This window comes from Emiliania huxleyi (assembly GCF_000372725.1).
Source record: "Emiliania huxleyi CCMP1516 unplaced genomic scaffold EMIHUscaffold_236, whole genome shotgun sequence".
Classification (NCBI taxonomy): Eukaryota; Haptophyta; order Isochrysidales; family Noelaerhabdaceae; genus Emiliania; species Emiliania huxleyi.
The window spans coordinates 150,040-167,148 of NW_005200282.1; the positions used below are offsets into that span (position 1 = coordinate 150,040).

General features: G+C 64.7%; 5 protein-coding genes across 5 annotated transcripts; 3 read left to right on the forward strand and 2 right to left on the reverse strand.

The window, feature by feature from the left end:
• Window positions 1–1,177: 1,177 nt before the first annotated feature.
• On the reverse strand, window positions 1,178–2,196 carry EMIHUDRAFT_236561 (hypothetical protein; the record flags this gene model as incomplete). Its single annotated transcript, XM_005779125.1, has 5 exons — window positions 1,178–1,227; window positions 1,299–1,382; window positions 1,443–1,553; window positions 1,631–1,714; window positions 1,803–2,196. 5 exons carry the CDS (start codon window positions 2,194–2,196, stop codon window positions 1,178–1,180), a joined length of 723 nt encoding a protein of 240 aa, XP_005779182.1.
• Window positions 2,197–3,089: 893 nt separating this feature from the next.
• EMIHUDRAFT_53252 (hypothetical protein) lies at window positions 3,090–3,926 on the forward strand (the record flags this gene model as incomplete). Its single annotated transcript, XM_005779126.1, has 1 exon — window positions 3,090–3,926. A coding segment is annotated over one exon (837 nt), but the record flags the coding sequence as incomplete, so codon positions are not given.
• A 1,215-nt stretch (window positions 3,927–5,141) lies between these two features.
• On the forward strand, window positions 5,142–6,902 carry EMIHUDRAFT_366908 (hypothetical protein). Its single transcript, XM_005779127.1, has 3 exons — window positions 5,142–6,048; window positions 6,295–6,372; window positions 6,446–6,902. The coding sequence occupies exons 1-3, from the start codon at window positions 5,242–5,244 to the stop codon at window positions 6,545–6,547; spliced, it is 987 nt and encodes a 328-aa protein (XP_005779184.1). The 5' UTR covers window positions 5,142–5,241; the 3' UTR covers window positions 6,548–6,902.
• Window positions 6,903–7,259: 357 nt separating this feature from the next.
• Window positions 7,260–9,818, reverse strand: EMIHUDRAFT_236565 (hypothetical protein; the record flags this gene model as incomplete). Its single annotated transcript, XM_005779128.1, has 9 exons — window positions 7,260–7,469; window positions 7,536–7,576; window positions 7,629–7,722; window positions 7,929–7,978; window positions 8,171–8,223; window positions 8,473–8,666; window positions 8,744–9,090; window positions 9,219–9,254; window positions 9,716–9,818. 9 exons carry the CDS (start codon window positions 9,816–9,818, stop codon window positions 7,260–7,262), a joined length of 1,128 nt encoding a protein of 375 aa, XP_005779185.1.
• A 6,338-nt stretch (window positions 9,819–16,156) lies between these two features.
• EMIHUDRAFT_73528 (peptidyl-prolyl isomerase) lies at window positions 16,157–16,861 on the forward strand (the record flags this gene model as incomplete). The annotated part of the gene is made up of 1 exon (XM_005779129.1): window positions 16,157–16,861. The coding sequence occupies one exon, from the start codon at window positions 16,157–16,159 to the stop codon at window positions 16,859–16,861; it is 705 nt and encodes a 234-aa protein (XP_005779186.1).
• Between the last annotated feature and the right edge of the window lie 248 nt (window positions 16,862–17,109).

Sequence of the window (17,109 nt, forward strand, 5' to 3'; positions counted from 1 at the left end):
GGCCACCCTCCGAGCCGCCCTGCCCCGGTAGATATTGGCGCGGAGGCCAACGTTTCCGCATGTGGGGAATGGTAAGGTAAGGTAAAAGGTGAAAATGTCTCCACTCCCACCTCTGGGTGAAAAAGCCGTGTAACGTAATACCCTATTAAATTATTTAATACGTGCACGTCGTTCGTGTTGTCTGTTGAGTCATGAAGTGTCATGCGTGCTTTTGTGCAATGGAAGAATGGTGTACAGGCTCCGGCTCAGGTCAGAGGGCCCAGCGACTCGTCGGTTGGGTGTAAACGGGCATCCCCGAGTGGCTTCAAACCAAACAGGGTGTGAATAGAGCTGTCTTGATGGTGCTGAGGACGAAGCCACCTCAAACTTTGATGAAGCCGCGAGTTTTTATAGTTTTCATTAGCTGTGAATAGTTATTGCGCCCGCCGCAGCCCGCCCTATTCCACTGGGCACGCGCCACGGGCCACGAGAGCCCTGGAAGAGCCCAGCTGGCATGTTCTATCGCCCGGGTGGCGGGCTGTCTGCATACAGACGTCTCGTCGCCATGGCTGACGCACGACTGGTCCGACGTGCGGTGGGAGTTTGACCTCAGACAGGCCGTCGGTGTCGGCGGGCTGACGGCGGCCGCCGGAATCGCGATTCGCTCTGCCAGCTGCCAGCAGCCTCGTGTCGCGGCTCTCACAGGTGCAGCTGCCAGCAGCCTCGTGTCGCGGCTCTCAGCGGTGGTGATTGGTCTTTGCGCCGTCGCTCGACGGCGTCACCACCCATCCGATCTGCGCAGCTCCTGCAGCTCCTGCAGCTCCTGCTGTCAGTCTTCTACTCTCACTCGCCGCGCGCGGATTGTGCGCCGCACCAGCAGGACACATGCTCATGCAAACAGTGCGAGAACTTGGTTGCGCCGCTTAGTGGCGGCGCTGCTTTAGAGGAAGCGGCAGCGTGGGAAGCACAGCAGATGGAGGCGGCGCGGCATGCCAAGGAGCTGCAATCGCAGTACTGGGGGCGGCAGCGCCAGCAACGAGCAAGGAGAGACGGGCAGAGGTTGAGCGGCTGAGTGCAGCAAGGGCCAAGGGCAAGAAAAAGGAATGTGGGCGTGGGCGATACGGGCGCCGCTAGGCTCAACACGAGGAGATGCTGTGCAGTTAGAGAGCTCGTAGCGAGCTCGATTTTGGATGAGAATTTAGATGAGAAATCCCTCAATTTTGAGAAAAAACGCCAAAAAATCGGCGCCTGCGGCGGGCCAGCCTCCGGCGGCGCCTGCGGCGGGCCGCTGGGGCTTCCTCCCCAGACCCCGTTTACACCCGAGCTATGCCCCACGACCTGAGCCGGAGCCACAAACGACCGCACGACGCGAGCGGCGCGCCACATGCTAGGCCTAGCGATCCCTACATGCAAATGCTGTGCATGTCACAACACCACATAACGCGCCGCCAGAAAGCACGAACCTCGGACGAAGCAGAATGAATCCAGTCGGCCTAGAGTCGCGCCGCGGTCGCTCCCGTGCCCAGTCTGCCGACCGTCCGGGCGACCAGCGCCGCGCCCGGTGCCAGCGTAGCCTGGAGCTTAGCGACGGTCGCGCTACTTTCCCAGGGCCGTTATCGAGGACCGGGGCGGGGTCGCTTCGAGCCGCTACGAAAGAAGCCGCTACGCGCGCCTAGTGGCTCGAGGCCGTCGACGAGGGAGGAGAGCGGCACGGCAATGGCTTCTGAGGTTTCCCCTGTGGGCGAGAGAGGGCGAGAGGGGGGTGGATCACAGGAAGGGCGATGGGCCGCCCGAAGGGGTCGGCAGATGAGGGAGGCGCGCACCAATGTGCAGCACCCCTTGGCTCGGCTCTCTCCTTGGCTCGCAGCGTGGTGCCGATGCTGGCACGCTGGGTCCGGCTCCGTCGCTCGTGACGGTCTGCGGCGCCATCGAGCCTGGGCTCGCGGCGCAGCTAGCGACGGCATGGGGCGCCGTCGCCGGCATCGACGTACTTACGCCCGCGGCACTGTCGACCAGCGCCCGAGCCGCTGGCGGAGGCACCGACACGCCAACCCCCCTGGCTCCTCCATGGAGCAATGCCCTTGCCATCGCTGCCGGCACGGGCGGTGGCGGCATGCAGCCTGCGTGGCGGAGGGTGGCGGTCTCGCGGAGGGCGGATAGGGCGTTGAGCTCGAGCGCCGTCTGCGAAAGCCCCGCCGTGCTCGTCCTCTCCAGCATGAGCAGACGCTCCTCCATCCGGGTTATTCGTGCTTCGGTCCGGGCGAGTGCGTCCGCCTGGCAGGTCAAAGTGGTTTGTCATGGAGGGTCTCGCCGCTGTGGCGCGTTGCATAACGGGAGGCGGGGGTGGGAGGGGGCACTGTGACGCGTTGCTGTTGAGGGGAGGGGGGGAACGCGCACGCCTGCAGCCTGCCGAGCTGATTGATAGCCTGTATCTCGCTGAGGAGGTGCGTGACCAGGTCGGACCACTCCTCCCGAGAGGCCGCCGTCGGAACAAGAGCCGGCTCGCCCCCGCCTCTGCTCCCCGCCGACATAGCCACGCACCGGCCGCCGCACGCACTACCTGCGAGATTCACCGGGCTCGGGTAAACTAAGCGCCACGTTTCGATGATGCCCTAGGCCACACCTGGGCTGGGGTCCTAGGGGCCGGGCAGGGTTTGCCCCCCAAACTGGCCCGAAGAACCTTAAGCAACGCGGCGTCGTCCGGGCGGGCGTCTCCGAGAGACAAAACAATATCTCTCCGGGAGCCGCGCAGGAGCCGCGGTCAGCCAGGACCATTTGTTTTCTACACAGTCGTCAGCCGGTAGTATCACTTGACTCTACGACTGGCACTGGTGCTGTTACGCTCTGCTGGTGTACCAAAGCGCTCGAAACACTGGCGTCAGAGTACGTGAAGATGAGCTACACTGTAATCAAAAAGGGGACGTACGCGTGGGGAACACCGAGCGATGCTCAGAGCGTGTGCCAGCGACGGGCGTGTCGCCAGCCGGGCGTTTGTCGCACCCGCTTTACTGCGGCGAGCTTTGTCGCAGAGCCGGCGGCGGGCTGGCCGTCCTCCAGCTTGCTGTGCAGAGGCGACGCCTTCCAAAGAGGCTGCACAGTCCGCCTGCGTCAACGCCACACCGACCGCGAGGGAGCTGTCGGATCTATCGCTTGCGTGCGGCCGCCTCTGGGAGCTTGACGTCCTTCGCCTTAGTCCCGGAAGGGACTACGAGCTCGACCTGCAAATAACAACGTACCACGACGACCGCGCTGCGAGGCCGCTCTTCAAGTGGGTTGACCAGAGCACACTGGAGCAACCCGTGTACAGGAGCTTCCTCTCGTTGCTGGACAACTACGACTGGCGACCAGGCGCAGAGGAGGTCTACACAGACGAGGAGATGGCCGAGATCGATGCCTTTCTGGACGACGTGATGGCGACGCCGTGCATGGCCTACACGTACGCCTACCTCACCGCCAAGGAGGTCTTTCGAGGGACGAGACCGGATTTCAAGGCGAGGCTGTCGGAGCTGTGGTTCGCCGGCTACAAGAGGGGGCGGCGAGGGCGCGGCACCGACAGCAGCGCCTTTGAGCATGTGTTTGTGGGCGAGACGAAGCGAGACGAGGGCGGGAACAGCCTGGTAATCGGCTCGCACTCTTGGCTCGCTTGGTACTTCTTCGAGAAGGAGGGGGTGCTCAACTACTACGGCTTCAAGCGGCCGCGCGGCAGGCGTAGCCGCAACGGCCACGAGTACGAGAAGGACCATTTGCTCACAGTGGTCTTTGAGTTTCACGGCGCGCTGAAACCGGTGTCGACGGGCTTCGTGGGCACCTCCCCCGCGTTCGAGCTGTCGCTCTACACGCTCGCCTTCCTGTGCGGGCAGGAGGAGACGCTCTGCGAGCTCGGCGGCGTCGCAACCGCGATTCACGTGCACCGGCATCGCGGCGACAAGATTGGCACCTGTCATCCCGAGGAGGCCGTGCGCCGGGACACGGACGGCCGTTTGTACACATATCCGGAGTATGTCGCGTTCTACGGCTCGGATGCACCGGCTGCGTGGGCCGCGGCGGCGCACCCATAGTGTGGCCGCGTGGGAAACACCCATAGTGCGCACCCATAGTGTGGCCTGGCACTGGCAGTATTCAGACAAGAACCGGCCGCGCCGATAACACACGATAAGACACACACGATAAAGCACGCACAGACACACACTGACACACACTGACACGGTCGACGGAGGAGGTATATACGTAGAGCGAGACGAGCACCGGAGCACAGCCCGCGACGGCCGCGACCCCTCATCCCCACCCCACGCGTCCACGAGTGAGGAGACTTTCAGCAGCAAAACTTGATGATCAAAGCGATCGCGGCGCACATAGCTACGGAGAAAAAGAAGAACTCGAAGCTGTCGTTTGCCTCCCGGACTTTGCGGTTTCTCTCAACGCGCTCTGCTTCTGCTGCCTCACGCCTCTCGTTTTCCACGATGTAGCGCTGGTAACACCGCCCAACCTGTGGTTCGACGTGCAGGTATTGCCAGCTCCATGGCCACAGCCACCACTCACGATGGTCTTGCCGTCCTGAATTGCCGTCAGGCGAGCGCTTACATCGGTGTGTATCTGGCCCCAGAGGTCGTGCGACATTTTCTGCTTGTGCTGATACACGCCATAGCAGCCGGGCCGGCCATCGCCATCGAAAGGGCCGCACTCGGAGGTTTGCCGAAAGCAGGAGTAGCAGGAAAAGCACGGGAAAATGCTGGCGCCGCAGGAAAAGCAGGTGCATTTGGCGTGCCATTGGCTACTCTTTCGGCTGTTGCACTGGCAGGGCTCGTTCATGACGAAAGAGGAGTCAGGAACGCACCAACCGTCGAGGCAGTTCGGCGTCTCCAAGCCACACTGACACCCGCTTGCCAACGTCGCGATTGTCAGCAGCACCGAGCAAGGAGCGAGCCATGGCCGACCAGCGCACCGAGGCGCACCGCCGACGCGGGGCGCCTCGAGCGGGCGAAATCCGGCGTAAGCCGGAAGAAAGAAAGAAAGAAAAAAAGAACGGAGAGATGGGAGAACGAAAAAGAAAGAAAGAATACAGACAACCCAAGGGAGGGATGGGAGAACGGCACGCCGCCACCACACAGGGATGGAGAACGAGAAAGCGGCGGTTAAGAGGGAATACTTTTTGCGACAGCTCTCGCGTCTTCGCGTCTCGCTGCCTCTCTGCTAACCGGCGCGCGCGTCTCGCCGAGCGAGAAAGGGCCTCACAGTCGTGTGCCTCCCCGTGGCCGCCGAAGCATGCCGCGGGAACCGGACGATGACGAGTCGGCCAGCGACGAGGAGCCCGAGGAGGTCCTCGACGACGGGCGCGAGCGCGGCGGGTCCTACATCGGCGCGGGCGGGCGGATGTACGAGAGCAAGTTTCCGGAGATCGACGACCTGGTGATGGTGCAGGTGCGGTCGATCGCCGAGATGGGCGCGTACGTCGCCCTGATGGAGTACGACAACATCGAGGGCATGATTCTGCTCTCGGAGCTGTCGCGCCGCCGCATCCGCTCAATCAACAAGCTGATCCGGGTGGGGAAGCAGGAGGTGTGCATGGTGCTGCGCGTGGACAAGGAGAAGGGGTACATCGACCTCTCCAAGCGGCGCGTCTCCGCGGAGGACGTCCTCGCATGCGACGAACGCTTCCAGCGCTCCAAGGCGGTGCACTCGATCGTGCGCCACGTCTCTGAGGCCACGCGCACAGACATGGAGTCACTGTACAGCCAGACCGCCTGGCCGCTGTACGCAAAGTACGGCCACGCCTACGAGGCCTTCCGGCTCGCCATCTCTGACCCGGACTCGATCTTCAACGAGGCGACCATGCCCGGCCTCGACCCGCGGCTGCGCGCGATGATGCTCGAGGACATCGCCAAGCGCCTCACGCCGACGGCCATCCGCATGCGCGCCGACATCGAGGTGACCTGCTTCCAGTACGAGGGCGTGAACGCCATCAAGCGGGCCCTCCTCAAGGGGGTCGCGCTAGGCAGCGAGGAGGTGCCGATCAAGATCAAGCTCGTCGCGCCGCCGCTGTACGTCATGCTCTGCTCGTCGCTCGACAAGGCGAGAGACAGCGAATTCATTCATTGAGTAGCTCGTTAATGATATCTACCTCTACCTCGGCTAGACCTCGGCTAGACCTCGGCTAGACCTCGGCTAGACCTCGGCTAGACCTCGGCTAGACCTCGGCTAGACCTCGGCTCTACCTCGGCACTACTCGGCTCTGCCCCGACGGCAGGCGGTCGGAGTCAAGCTGCTGCAGTTGATTAATATTTTATTAATAGTTCATTAACAGTTCATTAACGGCAGGCGGTCGGAGTCAAGCTGCTGCAGGACGCGATCGAGGTGATGCAGGCGGAGATCCGCGCGGCCAAGGGGGAGCTGCAGGTCAAGATGGCGCCCCGAGGCGGTGGACGATCTCCCCACATCTCCCCACATCTCCGCACATCTCCGCTTGCAGGTCAAGATGGCGCCCAAGGCGGTCGACGAGCGCGACGACAAGCTCCTCTCGTCCCTGATGTCGACACTCGAGCAGCAGAACCAGGCGGCCGACGAGATCTAGCCGAGATCTAGCCGAGATCTAGCCGAGATCTAGCCGAGATCTAGCCGCGGTATAGCAGCAGAACCAGGCGATCGACGCAGCCACGCACCTCGGCGGTACTTCGGCAGTACCTCGGCGGTACCTCTGCTCATCTCGGTACCCCTCCCTGCGAGCAGGAGATCGACGGCGACGCGGACGAGGAGGACGCCGACGAGGGCATGGGCTCGGCCAACATCGACGGCGTCTGAGCCGTTGGGGCGTCACCCGCCACAGACGGGCCCGTGGAGCGGTGGGCAGCGCGAGGCCGGGGTGTTCACAATCACCGCGCACGTGCACGCCGGGTCTTTTCGTGTAACGGCAAAAGCGGCAAACACTGAAAGTTTAAAGTTACGCTTACGGCTCTCGAGCTCGATCTTAGAGTTCTTAAACATCTCGATCCCTTACATCTTACTTCTCCTTACGACATGTACATGTTACACATCGACATATGTGTCTTCCTTTTCGAGCTTTTCGTCCCGGTTGTGCGAGTTGCACACGGCGTCTAGTGAACGGCATGGCGCCGGTGCCAAACCAATCAGTGATTCCGAGAGGTACTCGCTCTACCAGGTAAGACACCGGCCAGTGCCCACATACAAGGCCTTTATGGCCACATCGTCCCTAAAATAACGTGCAAGGGGCCCAATGCAAGTGGAGGGTTCGACCCCTCGCGCCCGGACGTGTCTGCCGGACCCGCTCAGCACGCCTCGCGGTTGTTCGAGACCGATGAGTACCACTGCCGCACCTGCGCCTCGCTCCGGTCGAGAAACAGCCCGCCGCCCTTGCTCCCAGCATGGCAGTAGCGGTTGTCCTCGATCACGTTGCCAACGGGCACGCACGGGTGCTCCTGGTAGATTGAAGCCAGCTCCGGGAAGGCGGCGGCGTACGGAGGCCGCGTGTAGTGCACCTGATCTCGGCACATCTCGCGTAATCACGGGCAATCTCGGGAAGGCGGCGGCCGCGTGTGGTGCACCGCGCGCAAGGCGTTGGCGAAGCACGAGGTCGTGGAGGTGCCTGTTCACAGGGACAAGCGTGAGGAGGCGCCGTTCACAGCGACGGCAAGCACCGAGGCCGCACGAGTCGCCCATGCTCGCGCTGCAGTTCTTCTGGCAGGAGGCCCTTTGCCAGCTGAGCCCGCGCGCGTCGAAGGCGACGTCGACCTAGAAGCAGAAATACGCCCAACCTCAGTCTTCAGAGCAAGGCGTGAAGACAGCGGGATACAGCAAGATACAGCGGGGTACAGCGGGATACAGCGGGGTACAGCGGGGTACAGCGGGGTACAGCGGGGTACAGCGGAGTACGTGTCTCTCGAGTGCTGGTTGGGGAAGACAGGAATGCGTATTCCGCTTCTTCTAGGAAAGTCGACGTCGCACGCGACAAAGGTGTTGTTGTGCAGGCGGTTGCGCCGCCCTCCGCCTAGCAGGAGGTCAGGTTAAGGGGAGGTAAATTTCTCCTCTCACACAAAGTGGTGGGGCAAGGGGGGGCGACCCTCGCATCTCCACACCCGGCCACACAGGCAGGAGCTGCGGCACGGCATTCCAAGTGCAAGGCCCGGTGCGCGTGGGCGAGCAATGCCCCTCCCTCCCGACAACCAACTCCCGCACACACCTAGCAGGACGCCCTGCGTCGCGTTGACGATTGTGTTGCCGTACACGTCGTACCTGTTCACAGCTCGACGCGTCCGCGGCTTTCCTTTGAGGCGCCGCGGCATGTCTTTTGTCTGGACTACCTTAAGGTACCCGGGCATCTGGGAGCTGTGAGCTTGTGATCTGTGCGTCCAGCAGTCCGGACCCAGTGATACGGCCGGTGGCAGTGTGCCTCGTGTCGGCTCCCGAGCCAATCATGCGCAGCGTGTGTGCGTGTGGGTGCGTGCTCGGTGCTAGGAGGTGTGTAGCCACTGACTGACGGACCCGGACATCTGATCGTCAAGGTAGAGAGCGTTCTGCGAGCACGAGCGCTGCGCCAGCCGCTCGGTCGGTCGGACGGTGTGAAAGACGTTGAAGCGGACGACGTTGCCGCGCTGGGCCCACGAGCGGCCGACATAGAAGGCACCCGCGTCGATGCACTCGTACACGCAGTGCTCTAGCCGGTTGTGCTCGAAGACCTACAGCTCGGCCAATCTCGGGTCATCTCGGGTAGTCTAGGGTACTCTCGGGCGATCTCGGGGTTGTGCTCGAAGACGTGATTGCTGCCGCCACCGGTCATGCACGAGTGCGGCGCGTGTCTGACGGAGTTGTTGCCCACGTGCAGGCCCACGCCATCGAAGTGGACGCCGGGAGCATACGTCCGCACAAGCCGCGAGAAGTTGGAGATTGAATTCCCAACCACGGAGGAGTTTGAGCCGCGCAGTGTTTCCGTGTCGCCGCCGTCGACGCTGACGCCCGCGCCCGCGCACCCGGAGACGGTGCTGTCGCGGATCGTGTTGCTGTCGCCGCTGATGGCGATGCAGGCACCGGCACCGCCAGAGTTGCTGACCGAGGTGGAGAGGAACGAGACGCTGGAGCATCTCGCCGCGTCGACGGCCGCACCTTGTGAATAGGAGGCTGTGAATAGGAGCGAGGGCTGTGAATAGGAGGCTGTGAATCCCGCCGCGTCGACGGCTGCACCTTGGCTCGTTGAGAAGGCCTACTCACCGCCGTTCAGTGTAGGCGCGAACCTTGCGTTCGTGTCTCCGCCTGCTCGACGAGCGCTCCTGTTCACAGCCCTCGCTGTGAACTCTCGCCGGCGTCCCTGCCTCCGCTGGCAGAGATGAGCTTGCCATGTGTCGGAAGGAGTGGTGCCGCACGCCTACAGCTCGGCCAATCTCGGGTCCTCTCGGGTCCTCTCGGGTCCTCTCGGGTACTCTCGGGTAATCTCGGGTAATCTCGGGTACTCTCGGGTACTCTCGGGTAATCTCGGGTAGTCTCGGGTACTCTCGGGTAGTCTCGGGTACTCTCGGGTACTCTCGGGTACTCTCGGGTACTCTCGGGTACTCTCGGGTACTCTCGGGGAGCCCGAGCGTCGGGGGGCGTGGCGCCGCGCGAGCGTCTTGTCCTGTGTGGTTCTGTGTGTCGCTCCTGTGTGGCCGTCATCTCCCGTCCCGCGTCCACCCATACCGCGTTGGTGTGTCCAGCCGTTGGTCTGGCTGCGTGTTTCGCCATCATACTTGCATACCGCGCAAGCGCAGCACGTGCGGGAGGACACTCACGGACACGTCCGCAGCCAGCGCGCCGCCCGGAGGGTAAAAGTACAGCCTGGTACTAACCGGTGTGGTCATGAAGTCGGTTGTTCATTCCGAGGCTCGCTTGGAGGGGAACAGGGAGAGCTCCTCCCGTCCTCGCTCACGTAGTACTCTCCTGCCGGGCAAAAGACGTTCGAGCTTCGCCGAGGTGCAGCCGAGGTGCAGCCGAGGTGCAGCCGAGGTGCAGCCGAGGTGCAGCCGAGGTGCAGCCGAGGTGCAGCCGAGGTGCAGCCGAGGTGCAGCCGAGGTGCAGCCGAGGTGCAGCCGAGGTGCAGCCGAGGTGCAGCCGAGGTGCAGCCGAGGTGCCGCCGAGGTGCCGCCGAGGTGCCGCCGAGGTGCCGCCGAGGTGCCGCCGAGGTGCCGCCGAGGTGCAGCCGAGGTGCAGCCGAGGTGCAGCCGAGGTGCAGCCGAGGTGCAGCCGAGGTGCGCCGAGGTGCGCCGAGGTGCAGCCGAGGTGCAGCCGAAGTGCAGCCGAGGTGCAGCCGAGGTGCAGCCGAGGTGCAGCCGAGGTGCAGCCGAGGTGCAGCCGAGGTGCAGCCGAGGTGCAGCCGAGGTGCAGCCGAGGTGCAGCCGAGGTGCAGCCGAGGTGCAGCCGAGGTGCAGCCGAGGTGCCGCCGAGGTGCAACCGAGGTGCGCCGAGGTGCGCCGAGGTGCGCCGAGGTGCGCCGAGGTGCGCCGAGATGAGACGAGATGAGACGAGGTGCAGCCGAGGTGCGCCGAGATGAGACGAGGTGCAGCCGAGGTGCAGCCGAGATTTGGCGAGATCGCGTGGAGATCTCCTGGAGCGTCGAGCAGGCGCAGCGCGTTGAGTGCGTAGAAGCGGCAACCGTCGGCGGGCGGGTAGCCTGCAGACCAATCAATCACAGCTTGCCTCTCGCACTCATGGGGAGGACTCACAGCCGCCGGCAGGGCGGGGGCAGCCTGGTGGCGGTGGGCTCGGAGGCGGTGGGCTGGGAGGCGGAGGAGACGGAGGCGGGGATGGCGGCGGAGGAGAGGGTGGGGGCGGCGATGGAGGCGGCGGGCTCGGTGGTGGTGAGCGCCCGGCTCCGCGTCAGAGGCGAAGGTGATGTCAAAGCCGCCGCCGTCGCCTCTCCGCTCGATGGCGCCCACGCGCACCTGTGGCGTGATCTCCCGTGATCTCCCGTGATCTCGCGTGATCTCCCCACGCGCATCCGTGGCGTACACGAGATGACATCTCGGCCATATCTCGCGCGGATGAGATGCTATACACCGAGCCGCCAGCTCAACGTGACCAGCTGCCGAGTCCGGAAGCTCGGCCGCATCTCCGTGGCCATGTCTCGGGTAATCTCGGGTAATCTCGGGTCACCAGAGCTCGGCCACATCTCCGTGGCCATGTCTCTCTCCGTGCCTCGGCCGTACCTCGGCCATACCTCGCGCCATGCTCTCGGCTAGATCTCGCGCACGTAGCCGTCCCGCCAGTCGTACTTCCAGTACCCGTGCAGGTGGAGGCCGCCTTCGCAGTCAGGCCAGTAATGAATAGCTGATGACACTTTGAGATCACTGGCAGTACGCGTGCAGGTGGAGGCCGCCGTCGCGCAGCGCCCGCTGCCACAGCGCGGCGCGCGAGTCGTTCAACGCCAGCGAGCGGTTCGAGGATGCCTGAGTCATCTCCCGTGGTCTCCCGTGATCTCGCGTGATCTCCCCTGATCTCCCCTGTGAGGTGTTCGAGGATGCCTGAGTCGTTGATGGCGGACTAAGATTAAGTGAGGGCCGCGAGTCACTCAAGTTCAGCGCTCGAGGACGCCCTGACTCGCTCGTACCCCGCCCACTGCCACGTCCTATGAATTAAATCAGCCGCCGTCAAGCATTCATCCTTACCAATCTCGTACCCCGCCAACTGTCAAGTCCTCAGTGGGTCGTCCCCAATGTTTGGGTCCCGCGCGAGCGTCTGCGGCGCTCCCCCGTACACGAGCTCCTAGTTTAACCAATCACCACGATTGGTCATGCAAACCTCTCTATGACTTTCTCAACGCTCCTTGAACGAGTTGGAGCCACCAGCTTTTCGGAGGGGTACTGGCCCGACCCCATCCCGCCGAGCGAGCTGCGGTCGAGGCCGAGCGAGAAGAGGTCGGCGACGAGCACGCCGCTCACGCCGCTCGGCACCGCGGCAGGCGAGAAGGCCTATGCAGTCAAACAGAGTAACAATTAAATAGTGATAGCACTACCAATTGATAAATAGGCGAGAAGGCCGAGCGAGGGACGGCGACGCCGCCGCTCAGGATAGCGACGCGGCCACGCGCGAGGTCGGCAGGCGAGGTGGTCCACACCACCGGCGCGTCGGCCGTGCCTAAGCCAATGGAGTAGGCATGGTGGCGGGGTGCGAGGAGCAGTCGCGATTTGCAGGCGTGAGCACTGAGTATTGAGCAGCGTTGCCACGGAACCTGCGTCGTGTGCCGTATTGTGGCGCTGCAGGTTTATGGAGTCCGCTAGCGGTGAAGATATGGGTGCAGGGTGATGGAATGTCTGAGTGAGTCGCACCGCTGTCGGTTTCATCGAGCTCAAGCGTTCGGCGCAGGTAGTGAGTACCGCCCTCGAGGTGGACCTCGCGTCGAGTGTTGGAGCTTTTCAGTGCCCTCAGTGCATCCAGCGCCGAGTCGAGGCTGCCGGGCTTGCCCGTCGTGACGTGGAGGATGGTCGCAGCCTGCGAGCTGATCGCAACCATCGCAAAAAAAAGAATTTTCCGATGACGATTCACACAAAAGGCAAAGCGAGGACGACGGCTTCTAACTCGTCCTCACAGAAGCCGTCGTCGGATTCGCAGTCAGAAGGCGGATGGTCGAATCCGCAAAAAAGAATTTTACAAGGGAACTCATTGGTATTGCTAAAAATCTCTCTCTCTCCCCCAACACTACTAAAACATGCAAAAAGAATTTACTCAACCAACATGGTGATGGTGCACAGTTAGAGGCTACATTGTGATGCTCCCTTCCTTCTTTCCTGTTCATTTGCCTCATCGGTTCGTCTCCAGCCAGTGCAGGGTACTATCTTTTCCGGCCAGTCCCAAAGTGGGCCGTGTCCCTCCCCCTCTGACCCTCAGACCCTCCCTCGCCCTCCCCGCATCTTCCGTGCCGCCTTCGCTTCCCCTAATATTGACTTTGCTGAGCTCTGATGCCGAGGTCCTCACTGCAGGCGAGGTCCTCATTCTTCCGCAAAAGAGGCCTGTGTGTGGATTCGAAGCGATCTCTCACTCTCCACCGTAGGAATAAACCCCAGCCCCGCCCACAGGCTTTGACACAGTTGCTAATGCTGACAAGACGGAGTGTTGCGAATGCATGCCCGGCCGGCCCTGGATGTGAGGCTGATAACTGCACTCCAAGTGCTCCAAGTGCATGCAATGTGTGTGATGCATTGGTATGGTATGATCCGGGCGGCATGGCAGCGTCCGTATGTATGTATGTAGTAAGGTGAAGAACAGTCAGGCTCGGACTGGACACCAACGCGGTATGGGTGGACGCAAGACAGATGATGACGACACGCACGAGCGAGAGAGCCGTGCTCCCCTCGGCCGGGCGGCGCGGCCGGCGGTACCGCGCGCGTCGGGGCGAGCGGCGGGCCAGCTCACGGGAGGCGGTTCTCCTCCGACGAGGACGGGGACGGTCCCTTCGAGGCCGCGGCCGAAGGCGTCGCCTCCGCCAAGACCGCCCTCCGCGCCTGCCTCCTTCAGCACGAGGCGCAGGCCTCCGCGCTCGACGACCACTGGCAGCTCTGCTGCGGCGTGTCTGCGGAGGACGGCGCCGTGCGGCTGGCCGACGCCCTCGCCGGAGAGATGCCTGGCAGCGCGGAGGCCTTCGCCAAGGAGGACGAGCGCTACTTCGGCCCGCCGACACGCGACGCCAGGGCCTTCGCTGGGGGCGTCCGCGCGCAACTGCGGAGCTCGTGGCCCAAGGAGACGCTCCCCGATAACGAGGCGCGCGTGCTGCAGTGGGAGGCGACTTACGAGTCGGAGGCCACGGGGCGGCGCGAGCGGAAGGCGCGCTTCCAGGCGAACGGAGAGGCCGACCTGACCGCGCCGACCCGCCAAGGCAAAGGCGTGAAGCCGCCGAGGCTGGTCGTACGCCGCAGTGCCGCCGGCCGCGAATACGTCGCGAGCGTGCGCGACGCGAGCTGGCCGCAGCAGTGGCCGGCGGCGCCATGGGGGCGGAGCGGGCGGGCGGGCGGGCGCTGGCTGCCGCCTGAGGGCGCGGCGCAGCTGCCGACGTCTCCACCGACGCCGCTCGAGGAGGTAAAGCCGCTCGAGGAGGAGTACCGCACCGGGCAGGCGTTCTGCAAGCCGACGCAGGAGCTGGATACAGAGCGACTGCGACGCCTGCTCACCGAGATCGACGCAATCGCGGCGCGGCGCAGCGGGGGCGAGCCGCTCGTGCCGGGCCAGGAGCGCAAGCTCGCGAGGGAGCCGGAGCTGCGAGCCGAGCTCGAGCGTCGTGGGCAATGGGAGCTGCCACCGCAGCCGACCCCCGCCGCTCCGCCGCAGCAGCTGCTTCTACCCGGCTCGCCGTCGCCGCCGCCGACCCTGCGGGCGCACCCTATGTCAAAATCCCCCGCGACCAGGGTGAGCCAGCAGGAGGAGGACTCGGGAGCACGGGCACGCAGCTCAGACCTGTCTGCCCAGGCACGGGTGCCGCGTGACGAGGCGGCCGAGTCGCTGCCTGCGAGGCCGCAGAAGCCCTCGCCGCATCCGCCCTCGCCGCGAGCGAACCCTATGTCAAAATCCTTCGCGACCAGGGTGAGCCAGCAGGAGGAGGACCCAGGAGCACGGGCACGCAGCGCAAGCCTGTCTGCCCAGGGACGGGTGCCGCGTGACGAGGCGGCCGAGTCGCTGCCTGCGAGGCCGCAGAAGCCCTCGCCGCACTCGCCCTCGCCGCCGCCACAGTCGGCTCGGCCCTCCCCGCCGCCGCCTCCCGCGCTGCCCTCGCCGCCTCTCGCCTCGCTCCTGTCGGCGTCGCCCACCGTGCCGCCTCCGCCGCAGCCCGCCTCGCCGCTCCCGCCAGAGCGCGGATGGCTCAAGGCGGCAGACTACGCCACGGCCGCGGCGCGGGGCTGCAGGGTCGTGGGCGGCGGCTTCGTCGGCTGGCGGGAAGCGCAGCCGACCGACGTCCTCGAGGGGCTCGCGCAGCGCCGCGCCGCCGCCGAGGCCGAGGCCCGGCGGCTCGCGGGCGAGCAGGGGGGGAGGGGGGGGGGGGGGAAGGGGAAGGGGGGGGAAAAAAAAAAGGGGGGGGGGGAAGGGTACCGGGGGGGGCGGCATGGAGGGGGAGAGGAAGAGCAAGGGCGAGAGAGGGCAAGGGACCGGGCGCTGGCATACCAGGGGGGGCAGGGTGGTGGGCGGCGACCGCCGCATACCGTCCTACGGCGGGGACTATCGCTACGCCAGGGAAGACAAGGGCGTCGAAGTGCAGCTGCTGCTGTTCGAATCGTTCGGCGGGTTCGGAAAGGGGGTCCGTGAGATCCTCAGGAAGGCGGCGGACGTACTACAGAACAAGCTGACGCGGGCCCAGTACCTCGATGAGGTGACTTGGACCACCAAGAGCTGGCTGGGGCTGCAGAAGCAGCGCATCTCAGTCGTTCTTCACACGGCAATCGCAGAGCAGATTGTGAATGAGCTTGCCTGTGGCGGGGGTGGGCGGGTGCACGGAGCTAAGTGCCTCGCCACCCTCGCAGGAGTCGCTTAGGCGGCTCCCGTGGTGTACCTGTGTTAGTGCCAGTGCGAGCCAGTCCCGTGCCCAGTCCTGTGCCCAGTGTCGAGCGAGAGAGAGAGAGAGAGAGAGAGAGAGAGAGAGAGAGAGAGGGAGTTTTGTTCTAAAATTCTTTTTCTGAGCGAAGCGGCCCACCTTCGCTCCCTGGGCCCCTAGGCAGCGCCCTGCGAGTCCTCCCCTTCGACCCGACGCAGCGGTGCCGGCCCAGCCTCCCAGCACACGTCCGCGATGGAGTGGTCGCAGAGCAACAAGGAGATGACGCTCCTGCTGCCGCTCGCCGCCGACATCCGCGCAAAGGAGGTCCGCCTCGCCTCGCCGCCCTTCCCTTTCGTGTCCCTTCCGCCTGCACCCTCCCTGCTCCGCCCTCTTCTACTGCGCTCGTGCTCCTGCCCCTCCGTCTCTCCCTCTCCTGGACTCGCCTCCTCGCGCCGGCGCACACCTCGCCAGCGCGCACGCCTCTTCCCTCCGCAGGTCCGGCTCGACCTCACCTCGCAGACGGTCAAGGTGGCGGTGCGCGGCGAGGCGGTGCTCGAGGGGCGCCTCTTCCTCCCGATCAAGCCGGACGACTCCTTCTGGGAGCTCGAGGCGGCGCCGGGCGGCGGGAAGCAGCTGCGCGCCGGCCTCGCCAAGCTGCGGCCAAACATGCAGTGGGACTGCCTCCTCATGACCGAGGTTGACGACTCGGTGACACACCGCGTGTACATGGACTTCTCCGTGGGAGGGTCGGACGCGGGGCGCGTCGTCTTCGGCCTGTGCGGCAAGGCGTGCCCGCGCACTGTCGAGAACTTCCGCTGCCTCTGCACCGGCGAAGCCGGTTCCGTCAAGGTCTCCAAGAAGCGGACGGTGCGGCTGCACTACGCGGGGACGGCCGTGCACCGCGTCGTCCCTGGCTTCATAGTGCAGGGCGGCGACGTGACGCACAGCGCCGGCGGGACGGGCGGCCGCTCGATCTACGGCCCGTCCTTTGACGACGAGAATTTCAAGCTCAAGCACACTGGAGCGGGCCAGCTGCTGATGGCCCACTTTGGCGTCGCAAACAACAACCAGTCGCAGTGGGCCGTCACGCTGGGCCACATCTCCGAGTTTGAGAGGGGGCATGTCTTCTTTGGCCGCGTGCTCGAGGGGATGGAGGTCCTCCAGGCCATCGCCATGGAGGGCTCGGCGGAGGGCTTCACCGCGCGCCCGGTGGTGGTAGAGGCCTGCGGTGAGCTCGACGAGTCTGGCGCTCCAATCGAGGAGGTGAGCAGGCCTGCGGACGAGCCGCCCGCGCTGTCGGCCGAGGTGGCGGAGGCGGAGGCGGAGGACGGTTTGCGTCTAGAGCCGAACGAGGGCGCGGGTGGCGGGCAGAGCTTGGACGCGCTCGATTGAGTGCGCATGGCGGAGCCCGCGCCGGTTGTATAAACGCTGCGTATATCTGGACGAGGGAGGCCAGTCCCACAGAGACTAGCACTCACGGTGACAAAGACATCTCTGCAGGCTTGCACTTCTTAGAGCCTCTGGTTGGGACTCTACTACAGCTTAAGGCTAAAGCACGCGACCGATGGGCGACGCACGGCGACGGCCGACCCGCGACCGCGCGAGGAGCGGCGACCGGCCCCGCCGCCCCCGGCCCCCGG